This window comes from Mercurialis annua, linkage group LG4 (genome assembly GCF_937616625.2).
Source record: "Mercurialis annua linkage group LG4, ddMerAnnu1.2, whole genome shotgun sequence".
Taxonomy (NCBI): Eukaryota; Viridiplantae; Streptophyta; class Magnoliopsida; order Malpighiales; family Euphorbiaceae; genus Mercurialis; species Mercurialis annua.
In genome coordinates, this window is record NC_065573.1 from 33217335 (window position 1) to 33234273 (window position 16939).

Here is a 16939-nt window from a genome sequence, read left to right on the forward strand (position 1 = left end):
ATAATGATATAAATTAATTAGACTATACTTAAAGCTTAATGAGTGTTTTTTCCACTTGAAAATAAGTTCAGAGACTAAAATATATTTTATTTTTATCAAATAAATTCTTCATGTTTTTTATTGTTTGTTTAGATTGACATAAATTACAAATGAAGAACACCCATCATTCACACAGTGAGACACAAATGAAGAACACCCGTCATTCTATTCTTCCAATTCTTTCTCTAAGCATATTTACTTATTCTCAGTGAAAGTTTAACAAACACTGACTATATCCGCAGATAAATTAGTCACTATTAATTGATTATAATTATAGTGAATCTATATAACTTACTTTATTTGCTATTACTACTAGACGTATATATGAGAGTTGAGAAAGCGCTTATCTAGTTTAAGTGAATTCACTTGTTCAAACCGTATTCATATATATATATATATATATATATATATATATAACTATTTAATTAAAATGTGAGGCTAGCACTTTAAAATTGTCGTTATCGTTATGAACGACAATTTTAAAGTGTTAGCCTCATATTTTAACTTAACTGCCAGATTAGAAGGTAATAGAGAATAACTAGATTAGAGAAGCAAATTGGAATCTCATGCCAAAAAGGGGCATAGCATAGAAAAGCATTGGATACCAAATAAAAAGAGCTCAGAATCACACACAACTTTTTATCTTTTCCATTTTTTTCACCATAAAAATAAAGCTGAAGAACATGGGATAGATATAGATGATATTAAAGCTATCTTTTCTCAAAAATCCATCCGAACTTTTACTTGTTTAGTACCCCCAACCCATCACCATTTACATGCTATCTCATTTCACTTTAGTTTTTTTTTTTGATAAAATAATAATTTTATTAGCACATCCACAAGAGAAAATGGCAAAAATCCTTTTACCCTTTTATATAGATAATAAAAAAATAAAAAAAATTGAATTAATTTTACAAAATCAATATTACAAGTAGACTCAAACTTTTCCTTCCTGTTATTAAAAATTATTGTAAAAATAAAATGTCTTTAACTAATTTTGGGGGGTTGTCCATTCATTTTGTCTGAGCAGTAATACTTATGATAAGCTGGAAAGTGGAACCGACTTTCCCTGTAAGTTCTGGTTGGTGACAAATAGACGGAAACTTTGGCAGTATAGAAGTCTAAAATATTCCAAACATATCTACCACTTAATATTGAGACTTTAAATTAGACTTATCAAAATCATAGAGATGAGCAATAAAAACTTTGCACGTCAGCTTAAAAGATAAAAAGACTCTGCACGTCTTCTTGCACTATAGATTCGTACAAAAACCACTAGAGATCGGAAACAGCACTATTAGTTTATTACACGAATGACATGGCGCAAGAGTTGTGTTTGTAGTATAATTTTCCATTTAAGCTTATCAAATATGTTCACAGACCACCATTGGTCAGATAAACCGTATGGCTGACTCCATAAGCTTTCCGGCTGTGGAGCACGAAATTGAAAACGTTGAAATGAAAACAACAAAAGATGTTTTTACAAGAATAAGTCATAAATATAATGTATTTGAGTTTCAAAAAAGTTTATAAAAAACAGAAATGAAATCCTGAAAGTAAAACACGAGAAACTTCCGTTATTCTGTATAACATTGTGTATATTTGATGTTTAATCAATTTGTTCAACTGGTAATTGTTATAAGTGGTCAAAATTTGAATGTTTTCACCGGTGATAATTTATCTTCATCTGCTTTTTCTCCGTCTTCTTCGGCACTCAAAACAATCATCGCATGCAGACTTAGTTCTGGATGAGTAACTAGATTGGAGCTTGCTGGGTGATATTTTTAGGTCTTCCACCAGTATTTCGCGAAGCTTCTCATTCTCCTCCATAAGCCCTTCGATGACTTTCTGGTGTTTCAACACCTGAAAAACAATAACAAATGCAGCCATTCAACACATTTCATCAGTCGTCACTGAACTGAAGGTTTGCTTCATGGCGAAAAAGCTTGCACTCATATTCCAATTGTGTTGATTAGAAATTTTGATTCCAATCAAACAATATAAATTTTCGTGCATATCATGAGTTCGGCGATATTTTTACATAAAATTCACATTCGGTGCTAATAAAATATACTTGACAAATCAACTTCAAGATGAGCAGAGACAATATTATAATTACCATTTGAAGTAGGTTGTTTTCTGACCGCAGGCGCCCAGCCTGTCACATATCATCAAAAAATTAGACAAAAATACTTGAATTGTTTCAGACAACATAATATTCATAAAAGAGCGAAAAATCAGTCCATAAAACACCTTTTGTGTTTACAGAGAATGCCACTTCAATGGTCCATGTAAAAATATGACATGCATAGAAGCATATTCGCTGGCCCCTTTACATACTCATTTAACGTAAGGCAGAACAATTGAATGATGTGGCTGTTTTTCTTGTAGAGCTCCGCTATCTATTCCAAGCATATTGCTTTATAGTACAGGTTCCACCAAGCAAAATTAAATGAAAAAATTTCAGACTTTAAAAATGAAAAGGAATTGAATCTTCACTTAAAATTTTCAAGCAAAGATAAACCGATTAATTCGTTCCGATGTGATTATAAACTATTCGGCCACATACTTGTCTAAATCTCAAAACTTCAAGTTGGCATCATGAAATGGAATAATTTCTGAACTCCAGATCACAATTCAAAAGGTAGTAATTTCTATGAAAATAAAAGTCGAAATGGACGTGGTATGGCAATTAAAATCAGCATCCACATGATGGTATACTCAAAATAAAAATTAAACATCAGCAAGGCAATGATGACCATTAAAATCAAAATCAACTAAACTACTTAATTTATAACCGGAAACCAAGCTTCATAGGCTTCAATTAAGGCTCCCACATGTACATTTTTTTGTTAATAAGAATTTTCACAAGGACCGAGTACGGACCTACAAACGAATTTATAAAGGTCCATCAATAGCATCCACTCCAAGTACTTAAATGTATAACATTAATTCCACCAATCATCATATGAGACTAAGACCAATGACATTTTCAAAGGTATAAAGTTACATTTCTTAATCATCAGTCATTTTATTATACTACCTTAGTGAAGGCTGATCGCAACAAGTAAAGTAAGATATTTGAGAACTATGAAGCACAATACCCACATATAACTTATAATGGAGGGAAAAAAAGGAATTTTAACCTGAAAAAATGAGCATAGCAATCTAGGGGAAAGAGATAGAAAAGATTCAGCATGCATACCACTTCATTTAGGTTGGTGTCGTCTTCTTTCAGAATCGGACTCTGTAAGAAACTGCTGAGGACCTTTTCTGTGCGACTGCCAAATGGTGTGTCAGCTACACTGCTTGTTAATGTAGACTTTCCATAGCTTGAGTTTGGACTCATATTTCCAAGACCATGAGTGCCTTGAGATGTTTGGCCAGGAAACTGTGGTGTCATTTGTGTAATACTTTTTAGTGGGCTTTGAACCAAGGGTCCACCCATTGTGTTCATAGCACTTTGCGTGAGCATAGGAAGACCACCTTCACCATTTAATAAATTGGGAGTCATTCCAAGTTTTGTCATCATCTTCATCATTGCTTCCTAACAAACTTGGCAGTCAACATTTAGAGAGGAACAAATTATAAGAAGCATTATTTGGGTGTCTGTCTATCTATTGTGAGCCCACGCCCAAAGAGCTAGATTGGTTTGTGAAAATACATACACGTTATACAACACAATTTCACATACCATGAGGCTTAGTTGAAGCTTCTGAACCACTCCAGGTTTCACAGCCAGACCTGCCACACAAAAGTCAATTTCAGCCATCAAATCTGTGAATAATGAAGAAACTAAAGGTCTTATGAAAAACAACATGCAAATGAGTTGCCAATTCCATTAAATGATAAGCTCATCCTATCATATTCTTAATTTAATTTCACAGTTTGGAATGATCGGTATCCATTATCCAAGACTAATCACTAAAGCACCCAAGTTGAACCTCGGGAACCTTTTGATCCTTCTTTTAATTTGAATCGACATGACTTCAACTGATGCAAACTCCATCGGTCTATCCGATGTACTCATATTTAAAGTGCACGTTTATATATAACTTCGGCACTATGAAGAGAAATTTCCCACTGCACATTCTTTATGAGTTAAATTAAATATAATTTAATAATTATCAAGGGATTATTATTTACTCTAGGATATAGAATTAGCCCACTGTGCAAGGGCATAAACAAGTAGAGCCAAAAATAATGTTATATGAAAAATTGGCAATCATGTAGAAGAAATGTAAGGACTTGTTCCATGAGAAGAGATGACACATGACATACCAACTCCAAAGCCATATCCGAATCCAACTCCACACCCAATGCCTGTTTCAATTCTCTTAGCTCCTATCTTCCGCAACTGAGAAAAGAGGGAGAGAATAGAGCGGTCACGTCAAATTCAACTGAAACAATGAAAATCATAGTGAAAATTAATAAAGCACAAACAACTGACTTACAGCATCGTTTACATGCCTGCTAGCACCAGAAAAGGCGTCAGTTGCACCTCTGGTTGCACTCATAACTTGCCCTACCATTGGTAACGCACCTAAATAGTAGTTGAAGCAATATGAGTATGTTATTAAATAGATGAGACAGAGATATACATAAGAATTAAGAGATTTCCCCAGCAACATAATCACTTTTGTAGAAGATAAAACAGCAATGAGCTACCTATTAATGAACGCACTTTTGGTACCACACAGGAAAAATTGATCCATTTTTTTTCAAAATTGTAGCTTGATTCGACAAGAAGCTAAAGCATGATTTACATTGAAGTTAAAGAACCATGACTTAAAACTACAATCACACACGCACCAGGTTGCAAGAATGCGAGCTCACATGCGACCAAGTTCACTCTTTCATCAATTGATACTTATAAGATAAACAAGTAATCTAGTCCTTTACAATCACATACAATTGGGAGAAAAAAACCTGCAGATATATCTTGTCCTAGACTTCAACATCTCGAAAAGGAGTCATTTGCATCACATACAATCACTAGAAATCATCTGCAATTCCTTTTGAAGACGACCATCCATTTAACTAGTTAATTATGGTTAAATAGTAGTCTTCCACATTTTTCTAAATAGTCAGTTAGAATTGATAAGAAGAACAGTATATATACATCAAACATAGAACATAATAAACAGATTAAAACACCTCTTCAAAACACTATCATTTCCAGTATAACAGTAAGTGCTCTCTCTTCCCACACAACCGAAATTTATTCATTTAAAGACACAAACTTTCTCCTCAATTTCCAAATTCTCTTACCGAATAAGAATAACTTGATGTTCTAATTTCTTAAAATAGTATGAAAAAACAAACAGACACATCAAACTCAAACGACAGTTGAGTCAAATTTAGGCAGACATTTCAAACAGGTTTTACCATTCTTGGGTTTGAAGAATTCCCCAAAATTCATCTTCCTAGTTATGAAATAAAGCAAAACAACAACAAGAAGAAAAGCTATATAAACAACAGAAAAAAAAAATGAGAGAGAGAATAAAAGGTTACCTAAATTCATGGGTTTTCCAACACCAATACCAACGCCACAACCAAAGCCAAAGCCAGTAAATACTTGAAGCACTTTAAAAGTAAAGGGATTCTCTAATGGCTTTCTTTGATTTCTCATTACAATGCTATTATTGCTACTTCTACTGCTGCTACTGTTCTCCATTCTTTGAAAAACGATTCAATTTTTTTTATATATAATTGGAGTGGGGGAGCGCGCAGAAGGAATTGAACAGTTTATTTTCCGGCGCTTATACCATTTAAACTATAGCTCGTTGATAAAATTCAATCACACTCTCTCTTTAGCACTTCTATAAATTAAGTTCCTTTCTCCATCTCCAAGCAATGAATTGGTGTATTTTATAAACCCTTCTGCTTTTCTGCTAAAACTCTTTATAAACCCTTTCCTCAAATTCCTTTCTTTTCTATTCATGCCTTCTTTAAAAATTTAGATATAGAGCAATGAGCTACCTAATAATCTTCTTGTTAATTATATTTTGACCCATAAATTTTTAAACTTTACAATTAAATTCATAAAATAATCAATTTATATTTGGTTTAAATATCAAAAAATAAAATTGCAGATAGATATACAAAATTACAATTTGACCCCTAATGCTTTCTAAAACACCAAAATTAATATGTAAAATTATAAATTGATTATAACAACTTCACAATTAAGTCGAAATCGAACCATTTTTAAAAAAATCGTTTATTCTAAATTGGACAATATTTTTGTGGCTATTATCATTGCATGTCAACGCATCTTTAAAATCTTGTAGTATTAAAATTACAATGGTTAGAAATTTTTTTTATGTAGACTTAGTTCACCATGTTATTCGTGGATTAACCTTATCATAATATGACACTTCATCAAAATGATGGCGATCTTATAAATTTGTTTGTTATTTATTTATATATTTGAATAATAATATTACAAAATTGATATTATTTTAATGATATGTTATAATGTGATAAAGTTAATCCATAAATGACGTGGTGGACTAAATCTACTTAAAAATATTTCGAATGGTTAGTTTCTCCTCCTTAATGATATTTGAAAATATAAATTCCATCAAAGACAATTCTAAACACCATAGAATAGCAGAACACCTAAGTAGCACGGAAACGGAAACGGGAAACGGAAACGATACGAAACGAACACGGGGAAACGAAATTTTTTCAAAATGAAGGACACGAAACGTGAGGGAAACGTGTAAATAACAAAAATTTAGGGATATATTTATAAAAATATTATTTAAATATTTATGATAATTAACAAAATAATTCAATTTAATGTACTAAATATTTAAAATTTTATAAATATATAAAAAATATAATACAATTCAACACAAATAAGTATATTTGTTGTATTGTGGGCAATGCGAATGTAAAATTTATGGGTAACTAGTTAGATTTTTTTATTTGTGGGTAATAATTTTAAATTTTTTATAAATTTTAATTTTTATTATTTACAGAAACGGCCCGAAACGTTTCGTACGGGTGTCCAAGAGTTTCCGGTTTCCGAAACGTTTCCGAAACGGGAAACGCAACTTTATCGAAGTTTCCGTGCTTCTTAGCAGAACACTATAGGATAGCGCATATGTAATATTTGAAATAAAAATATTTAAAAAATATTGCTTGTGGTGTAGTTTTGAATTTCCTTTGAACTCAAAATTCTTTAAATATTTAGATATAGAGCAATGAGTTACCTAATAATCTTCTTGTTGATTATATTTTGACCGATAAATCTTTTAAACTTTACAATTAAATTCATAAATTTATCGTTTAGTTTCAGTAAAAAAATGCAAATAGATATATAAAACTACAATTTGACCCCTGATGCTTTCTAAAACACCAAAGTTAATCGGTAAAATTATAAATTGATCATAAAAACTTCACAATTAAGTCGAAATCGAACTATTTTTAAAAAATCCTTTATTTTAAATTGGACAATTTTTTGTGGATCATTGCGTGTCAAAGTTCTCTAAATCTTGTATTAAATTACAATGGTTATAGTTTCTCCTCCTTAATGATTTTTGAAAATATAAACTTCATCAAAGACAATCCTAAACACTACAGGATAGTGCATATGTAATATTTGAAATAAAAATATTTAAAGAATATTGCTCGTGGTGTAGTTTTGAATTTCCTTTGAACTCAAAATTATTGGTATTGTAAAAAAGTTATCGTATTTTAAATTATAGAAGTTAAAAGTTTATGTTAAAAATACAAAACTCGTTAAGATTTACTTTAATTAATAATCATAGGCTAAATAAATATTTATGCTCATGAATTTATTCCTTTTAAATTAATTTTCAATCCTAAAAAATAATTGGTATTTCTAAAATATTTTATTATAAAATACACAATCAGTAATATTGAAAATATTTGGATAATTAAAACAATGGTACAACGGGAGGGAACAAAAAATAATCAATTAAACCGTTATTGTTTTAATCATTACGCAAAACAAATTTTGTCTATATTTATGAAAGGAGTGCGTATAAAATTTTATATTTTTTAAAATCTAATATTTTTAGTTTTACATTTTTATTATAGTTAATAATTTTAATTTTTATATAGTACTTCATAAAATTTAGTAATAACTATGTCCAAATGCACCAAAGCAAGTTAGTGTGCACAAACTGAAATAACAAGAGTTGAATTGCCAGTTTTTAAAGAAACTGGAGAGAAGAAGATAAAATAAAGTTTCACCACAAAATACTTAATTTTAAAATTACAAACGTTTTATATTTTAACACAACAAAAAGGGCACACATAGCCCACATAATCCATATCAATTGATCATTGATTCAAGAATCAATAGGAACACAACAAATAATTTTTTTACATATAGGCCATCATTTTTAGGAACATATAATTCTATTTTTCACAAGGAAATGTGACAATAATGTTGAATTCAGAAGTAGCCTCTCCATGGGATGGAATTCCCATCACAAATCCATCACTAACACTTCCAATCCAACATGAAACACTAATAGCTTCATTGCCTTCTCTAAAAGCCAACTCACTCATCTTTGCATACTCTTTCAAATTTGCACAACTACTTATAAATTGCCTCTCCAAATTGCAATTGACAGTCTCATTTTTCTTGCAATTTTCCACTTTGATTACATTAGTGGATTCTTTTACAAGTAAAATGAGTTCATCTAGTGACATTTTAGCACTAAAATTTTGCTCTGCCTCCTCAATGCAGAGCAATGCAAGTTTTTTGGATGATTCTTCCTCCAAAATCATATTTTCTTTGCTGATCTTGAAAATCATTGTTTGGCCAAAATTATCAATTGGGGTTGAGCTGAATGTGCCATTAAGGGAAAGATTGAGGGGTTTAAGATGAGGGAGATAAAATACAGGCAAGTTTGATCCTTCATTTTTGGAGAGCATTTTATTTTGAAATTTGGCCCATGTTTGAAGAAATTTGTCCATGATTACAATATCTGCCAACAGAATGCTGCAGCTTATCCCGATTGAGTATCCACCACATTGAAAATTTGTTACCTGCATTACAAATAAATTATTACTTTTCAATTTGAGTTGTTTGACATTACTATTCAAAAAAATTATATAAATGAGTAATAAATAGTTTTAACTTTGATTTTATAAACACCAAAGATTATCTTCTTTAATTCCGTTTGATTTCTTTTAATCATAGACGCTGTGATGTTTATGTGGCGCCAAATATATAATACATTATAACATATTATATGTAGTATAATTTTATTATCCACATATGCACCCATCTCATCAGCACGTCGTCTAAATTGATGAAACTATAGAGCTAAACTAACTAAAAAGATTTTTGGTGCGAAAATTGAATAATTTTCTTGTTATAAATAAAAAAGGCTATAATGAGAGAGGGAAAAAAATTAGAGGCTATCGGTGTAAATTATTTCAATATCTAAAACTATGTTTAATTTATGAAATTGATTGAATAGTTAATAATTTTTCCTTGCTTTAATTCATAATTTTAAATAAAAAATAGTAATTTCATGAAACTCTTATTATGTAATTTTTGGAAATTAATATTCTCTAAATAAGAATAGCTATTTTTTTATCATCAGACAGAAAAAGCATTTACCGTAAGAATTGAAGTCACGACCCTAACAGAATTTTGCTTGGCGCTTATGTATTTTACTTATTATTTTACTAATAAGTATGTATTTCATTTCTAAACCAAACATAATAGCCTAAGTTATAAGATAGTAAATGTTCTCAAATCTCAATAAAATCAATTTCAGCCATAGCTACAGCAAAGAAATTGAGCAAGAAATTTAACAATAAAATGAATCTGAACTGACCTGAACATAGAACAAGGGAGAGAATTGAGGATTTTGTTCATCAATATTCTTCCAAAACACAAATTCAGCTTCAGTTTCAGCTTTATCTCTTCCTTCCAAAACAAGAAACTCTTTCAAACTCATACTAATCGTAGCTTCAATAAGCCTGACTCCACTATCATTCGACACAATCTCAAGCTCTCCGTGGCCATCTTCGCCTCTTCTCAACCGTCCGGCGAGAAGCGGCTGTTCCTTCAACGCTCGTGCGAGTGATTCCTTGATCCATCCAGCTACAACCCAACCCGAATCCTTCTCCGTAGCCTTATTATAGCAAAGGACTATGTTAAAACAGCCCGTAAAAATAGCTGACCGGATTGGCTCTTTCACCGCCAAGACACGGCGAACTTGTCTCGGATCAGTCACCGTAAAGGGCGGCACCGTCTGGATACCTTCAACTTGGATTTTTGGGACATTACTAGCGGTGATGTGTGACATTGCCATATAAATTGAGTTAATTAAGATGTGAAGAAAGTTTGTTATAGGTATAGTTTTTATATAGGGACGTGCTTATTGATTACATTTTTATTCCGTTATATTATAAGTTTAAATACACGTTCTCACATGTTAAGTTAGTTTGGTAGTAGTAGTTATACACTATCATTAATGAATTTGATAAGTTTAATAGGTAGCATGGAAACAACACGAAACGGACACGGGGAAACGGCAAATTTTTAAAATGAAGGACACGAAACGTGGGGAAAACGTGTAAATAATAAAAATATATGGATATATTTATAATATTAGAAATTATAAAATGTTACATATATTAAATTTTATTTAGATATTTATGCCAATTAGTAAAATAAATCAAATATAATTCAACCCATTAAAAATAAGAAGATAAGTTTTATTGTAGATGAAGTAAACGATAAAAATTATGGGTAATTGATTCAAAAAAATTATTTATAAAGAATTTTTTAGGTTTTTTTTATGAGTATATATTTTTTTATTTACAGAAACAGCCCGAAACGTTTCCTTATGAGTTTTCGAGAGTTTCTGAGAGTTTCCGGTTTCCGGTTTCCGGAACGTTTTTGAAACGAGACACACAACTTCATCGAAGTTTCGGTGCTTCTTAGGCTTAAGTCATAAGACTTTTTCAATAATTCCCTATGAAATTTAATGCACCTAATAATAATTCGATGCTGTGATAGAAGTTAGTAATTATGAATGCAATGCTCCTATCGTGTACGTCACCGAGTAGGCTGGTTTCTCACGAAAACAAATTTCATAAGAAACATTAATATGTCCAATGCTTCTACACGAGAAAGCATTTATAATATGGTTTTAAAAGTTTCATATATGCAAAAGCTAAAAGCAAATTTAGTCACTCGCCATATACGTTCTTGTGTATCAAGGGGGCTTCTTTTTTTAATCGAAAGCTAGGATCTCAATTTGGGGGCGTCAAAATGGCATGACACGATAATACGATTCCCCTAACATATAAATTTGGCGAGTCTGGGTTGAGGTTTAGTGAGATCGTGTCATAAACGGATTGACCCATTTATGACACAAAATAAATGGGTCGTATCACGGGTTGACTCGCGAACCCATCTAATCCGCCTAATCCGTTTACAAATTATATTATTTATAATAATATATAAATAAAATAGTTATAATTTTATAAAATAAAAAATTTAATCATTAAATTAATTAAATATAATTAAATTAATTTATAAATTAATTTTTTAAATAGTATTAATTGATAAATTTAAGATTAAAATTTTTTATGGTTTAAATATTTTTAAATGTTAATAGGTCGTGTTAATCGTGTCGTGATAGTCATGTAATTGTGTTACCTAGGGGTGTGCATCGGTCGGTTCGGTCACCGAACCGAACTGAAACTGAATTAACCGAATCTGAAATGTTAGAAATTTCGAAAACCGTAACCAAACCGAATTATATTGAAACCGAACCGAAATCGAACCGTAATAATATTTTGGTTCGGTCGATTATTTCGGTTAACCAAAATAACCAAATTTTATTAAAATTAGTTATTAAAAAATAATAAATAAAATAAAAAATAATAATTTTAATACTAATTTATAATTTAAGTACAATTTTAGGTTAGTAACTAAATCCTAAAAAAATACAAAATTATCTTAATTTTTTAAAAAAATATTACAAAATATATAATTCGGTTATTTCGGTCGGTTCGGTTAATTCGGAAATTCCATAGCCAAAACCGAACCGAACCGAATTAACCAAACTTTTTAAAAATGAAGACCGAAAATGATCTGAATTAACCGAAAAACGAACCAAATTAAAATTCTGGTTTAGTTCGGTCGGTTACTTCGTTTTCGACCGAATACAACACACCCTAGACTGTTACCCGTTTATCTTAATGTGTTAATCATGTCGTGTCACTGTCACTCGTTTAAAATTCGTGTCGTGTTAGGATTGAAGGCTGTGACACGATTAGTTAAATGGACCGTATTCGCGTTGACCCTTATCGTATCAACAGAATGGGTCGACACGACACATTTACGACCCGCCAACCCATTTTAACAACCCTAGATCTCATAGATGAAAGAAATGGATTGTAAAAATTTCAGTTCTAATAAAGATATCTTAACTAAAAATTACAAAAAATGGTATAAGAAGAAAAGGCTTTTTAGCTACCGAAAACCACCAATTAATTAACAATCTAATATATAAAATTATAAAAAACTAAATTTAAAAGCAGATCTAGTCAAAATAAATACTGTAATAATAATAGGCTAATTTCTTTTAAAATCCTCCACCTTTAAACTTCCGATTCGGTTGCACTCTATCTTGCAATATCATCAATTTTGCCATTTTCATATTTCCTTTTTTCAGTTGCACCTTCAAAATATTAGGTTGACCTCTTTCTAGTGAAAAAATTTAAATTAATATTTTATATCTCAGCAATATTCTAAATAGTACTCAATGTTAAAGGTTGACCTCTTTTTAATGAAAAAAATTTTAATTAATATTTTATATTTCAACAAATATTCTAAATAGTACTTAATGTTAAAATTTAAACAAAAAATCATCTTTCAGACAAATTAATATGAGTTTCAGACAAATTAAAGTTTAGATCTATAGCTAGGAGTCTAGGGTCGAGGTCGGAGTTTGAGTGGAGAAATACTTGACTAAACCAAGTTTGACATGTAGGATTATGAACCTTTCACTTATCGTGTGACACATGAAAGTAATAAACGTGATACTGAGCATTAAATATCATATTAATTAAAATTAAAATTTGGTCATTTAATATGGTACATAATGATTGGTTATTATATTTGTTATTATCATGTGTCACATGATAAACGGATGGTCTATAATTTAGGTGGCGAATTTGGTTCTTATAAGAATTTTTCGAGTGGAGAGGTTTAGAGTTCAAACTTGATAGTGGGGATTTAGGGTCTAGAGTTAGAGTTTCAGATAAAAAAATTTAGGTTGGGTTAAAGAGTTTGGGGTTTAGGGTTCGATTTCGGGGTGAAAGTCTAAGATTTTGGTTAGAGTATGGATGAGGCGTATAGTAGATTCACAGTCGGGGTTTAGAGTTTAGGGCTTTGGTTAGAATTTGGAATAATTATTTTATTTAATTTGATTTTTGTACAATCTTACTCATGTTGGATCATCCAGGAATTTGAGATTCGTAGTCCAAAATTGGAGTTTCAAAATTTCAGGTATAGAGTAGGAATTTAAAATTCAGATTTAGAATCGGTATCTAGGACCAGGCTTCAAGATTCAAATATTAGAGTTTGGAGGTTGAATTCAAGATTAAAATTTAAACTCGTAGTGAAATTCATAAAACACAATAAAAATAAAGCTAAAAATTAATAAATTAATCTAGAAAAATTATTAGGTGGAAAATATGATTTTTTAAAGTTCATAAAGAACTATTATTTCATTAATTTTGCAATTACATATTCTTACACATTTCAAAGGAAACACATTGTCCATATCAAGTGAACATTTATAAGATAATTAATATAAACATAAAAAAACATTTTGATTTTAGTTCAAATTTTCAATGGGGAATGTGATAATAATGTTGAAATCAGAAGTAACTTCTTCATGAGATGGAATTCCCAACACAAATCCATCACTAACAGATCCAATCCAACATGAAACCCTAATAGCTTTATTACCTTCTCTAAAAGCTAGCTCACTCATTTTTAAATACTCCTTCAAATTTGCACAACTACTTTTAAAATGCCTCTCCAAATTGAAATTGACAATCTCATTTTTCTTGCAATTCTCCACTTTGATTACCTTAGTAGTTTCTTTCACAAGAAAATTAAATTCATGTAATGACATTTTAGTACCTAGATTTTGCTCTGCCTCCTGAATGCAAAGCAATGCAAGTTTTTTGGATGATTCTTCCTCCAAAATCATATTTTCTTTGCTGATATTGAAAATCATTGTTTGACCAAAATTGTCAATTGGGGTTGAGCTGAGTATGCCATTAAGAGATGGACTGGATGGCTTTAGATTAGGGAGATAAAATATAGGTAAATTTGAGTCTTCATTTTTGGAGAGCATATCACATTGAATTTTGGCCCATGTTTGAAGAAATTTGTCCATGATTACAAGATCCGCCAAGAGAATGCTACAGCTTATCCCAATTGAATATCCACCACATTCGAAATTTGTTACCTGCAGTAGAAACAAATTATTTTTACTTAACTTAAAAATAAAGTTAAAGACTAAATTAAAATTTAGTTCTATTGATTAAGTTTTTTTTATTTAGTTGAGTAACTGTAAAATGAGCAGAATGATTAGAATGTTAACAAAACTAAAAGAGAAAGATAACCTCGTTTAATTCTAAAGTAAAACGATACAAATATAAATTATGTTTATTTCTCTGTCTTTTTATGTCTATTTTCCTAATTTTCTAAAATAATTGTCTATTTCAATTTTAAATGACAGATTTTATTTATAATTTTAGAAGTCTCAAATTATAAATTTATTTTCATTTTTAAAATTGGCTAACTAAATAAACATCTAAATACCATAATTTGTTTCATAACTCTCATCATTAAGAATATTAAAGTTTCTCATAAGGTTTATTTTAATATATTTATTAAAAAAATACATAAAGTGTTTAGTTATTATATCATAATGTAAAGTTTATATACAAATATAAGTACAAGAGTATAACAACAAATCTGGATATTGTAATAAAAATTCACCAACTTTACACGTTTTGTCATTTTAATCACGCCGTTTAAAAATCATCATTTTCAGACATCAACTATCAATATTTTGCAAATCGATACACCAAGTGAAAATCTGGTGAAAATCGCTAATGTGTCACTATCCGGTTTGTTCTGACATGTCATTATCTGGTTGTCAACTCGGTGTTTTTCACCGGATGTTAGTGTGTTTTACAAATTTTGACATGAACTTTTAATTTTGGCAAATTTGGATACTAATTTTCGATATTTTTGCAAATTTAGCACCAAGCAATTTTTTGACAAACAAATGTTAATGTAGACATCGGAACAATGGTTATTTTAGTGTGCACATTAGCATTTTTTGACGAAAAATTGCTCGTTGTTTAAAATTGCAAGAAACCGATAGTATTAATTTGTTAAAATTAAAACCTCGTGTTAAGTTTGCAAAACACGCTAAAATTCGTGATTTTTTACACTATTCAACATAAATTGTGTTACCAAACGTTATACAACAATACGATAAGTGTTGAAAATTAAAATTCAAAATAAGTGTTGGAAATTTTAATTTAAATCATTAAGTTCATTATCAAACACGCACGTCGCAATTTACACTTTAATCTTTTTTGTTTAAAAATCAAATGATAAGATCATCATTTGCTTTTATTTCCGTCATCAGTATAATTTTTTCGTCTATTTTTGGTGTTAATCAACCGAGTCAAGCGACTTATTGGTAAACTAATTTTCAAATATGAGAAACGAAACCGTTGACAAAAATAAAAGTGAAAGATCATATTATTATTATTTTTTTTAATTTAGTTTTTTTACTCTATTGACTAACACAAAAAATGAACTTGATAGAAACAAAAATAAAAGAACATATTATTTGGTTTTTAAATAAAATAAAAATGTGAATTATAATATATGTGGGAGTCTCATGGTACGTAATTTGTTCAAAATTAACGGTAAAATGGAATTCGAACTGACCTGAACATAGAATAATGGAGAGAATTGAGGATTTTGCTCATCAATACTTTTCCAAAAAACAAGTTGAGATTCAGCCGCAGCTTTCTCTCTTCCTTTAAAATCAATAAACTCCTTCAAACTCAAACTATTCGAAGCTTCAACGAGCCTAACGCCACTATCATTCGACACAATCTCAAGCTCGCCGCCGCCATCTTCGCCTCTTCTTAAACGTCCGGCGAGAAGCGGCTGTTCCGTCAAAGCTCGTGCTAGAGATTCCCTGATCCATCCAGCCACAATAAAACCGGAATCATTCTCTGTAGCCTTATTATAGCAGAGGATTATGTTAAGGCAACCCGTAAAATTGGCTGAAGCAATTGGCTTTGTCACCGCCAAAACCTGCCGAATTTGTCTTGGATCGGTGACTGTGACTGGCATCACAGTCTGGACGGCTTCAAATTTGGATTCTGGAACATTATTCACAGTTCTAGTGATGTCTGTAGGTGCCATTCTGGATAATTAAGATGCGAACAAAGTTTGTCATCGCTTTTAGCTAGTTTTTATAGTGATGTTCGTGAGTTTTCCGTTCGAACCGAACCGAATTAAATTTATAAAATAAAATAAAAATTAACTAAACTAAACAAAACTAGTTGATTTGGTTCGGTTTATTATTAAATCTTTTTTATCTAAAACCAATCAAAATAATATTTATTTCTTTATAATAGCTAACCGAAATGAATACAATATATTTCTTGGGTTATATTCGATTTGGTTCTGTTTGTTGCACACGGCTTGTTATAAATTTGAATTGACTCTCTCACATGTATCATATGGTTAGGTAGTAGTCGTATTACTACTGTTATGTTTAAAGTTATAAGTCTTTTTCAATATTTGTTTACATGAAATTAATGCAGCTCCAAG

General features: G+C 30.5%; 3 protein-coding genes across 5 annotated transcripts; all 3 read right to left on the bottom strand.

Annotated features, from left to right (window-relative positions):
- Positions 1-1498: 1498 nt before the first annotated feature.
- On the bottom strand, positions 1499-5999 carry LOC126679539 (uncharacterized). Of its 3 annotated transcripts, XR_007640881.2 has the most exons (8): positions 5554-5999; positions 4494-4582; positions 4321-4396; positions 3734-3783; positions 3245-3586; positions 2293-2441; positions 2159-2197; positions 1853-1902 (listed from the first exon to the last, which is right to left on the bottom strand). XR_007640881.2 is itself a non-coding variant. In XM_050374587.2 (7 exons), exons 1-7 carry the CDS (start codon positions 5714-5716, stop codon positions 1723-1725), a joined length of 939 nt encoding a protein of 312 aa, XP_050230544.1. In that variant the 5' UTR covers positions 5717-5997; the 3' UTR covers positions 1499-1722. The 3 variants fall into 3 exon arrangements, 2 of the variants coding, with proteins under 2 accessions (XP_050230544.1, XP_050230546.1); XM_050374587.2 differs by lacking the exon at positions 2293-2441 and having other exon boundaries at positions 1499-1902; positions 5554-5997; XM_050374589.2 differs by lacking the exons at positions 2293-2441; positions 5554-5999 and adding an exon at positions 5428-5481 and having other exon boundaries at positions 1499-1902.
- A 2253-nt stretch (positions 6000-8252) lies between these two features.
- On the bottom strand, positions 8253-10427 carry LOC126676501 (protein ECERIFERUM 2-like). The gene is made up of 2 exons (XM_050370717.2): positions 9873-10427; positions 8253-9072 (listed from the first exon to the last, which is right to left on the bottom strand). Exons 1-2 carry the CDS (start codon positions 10350-10352, stop codon positions 8437-8439), a joined length of 1116 nt encoding a protein of 371 aa, XP_050226674.1. The 5' UTR covers positions 10353-10427; the 3' UTR covers positions 8253-8436.
- Positions 10428-13877: 3450 nt separating this feature from the next.
- Positions 13878-16622, bottom strand: LOC126676517 (pelargonidin 3-O-(6-caffeoylglucoside) 5-O-(6-O-malonylglucoside) 4'''-malonyltransferase-like). The gene is made up of 2 exons (XM_050370735.2): positions 16043-16622; positions 13878-14537 (listed from the first exon to the last, which is right to left on the bottom strand). The coding sequence occupies exons 1-2, from the start codon at positions 16526-16528 to the stop codon at positions 13896-13898; spliced, it is 1128 nt and encodes a 375-aa protein (XP_050226692.1). The 5' UTR covers positions 16529-16622; the 3' UTR covers positions 13878-13895.
- Positions 16623-16939: the final 317 nt, after the last annotated feature.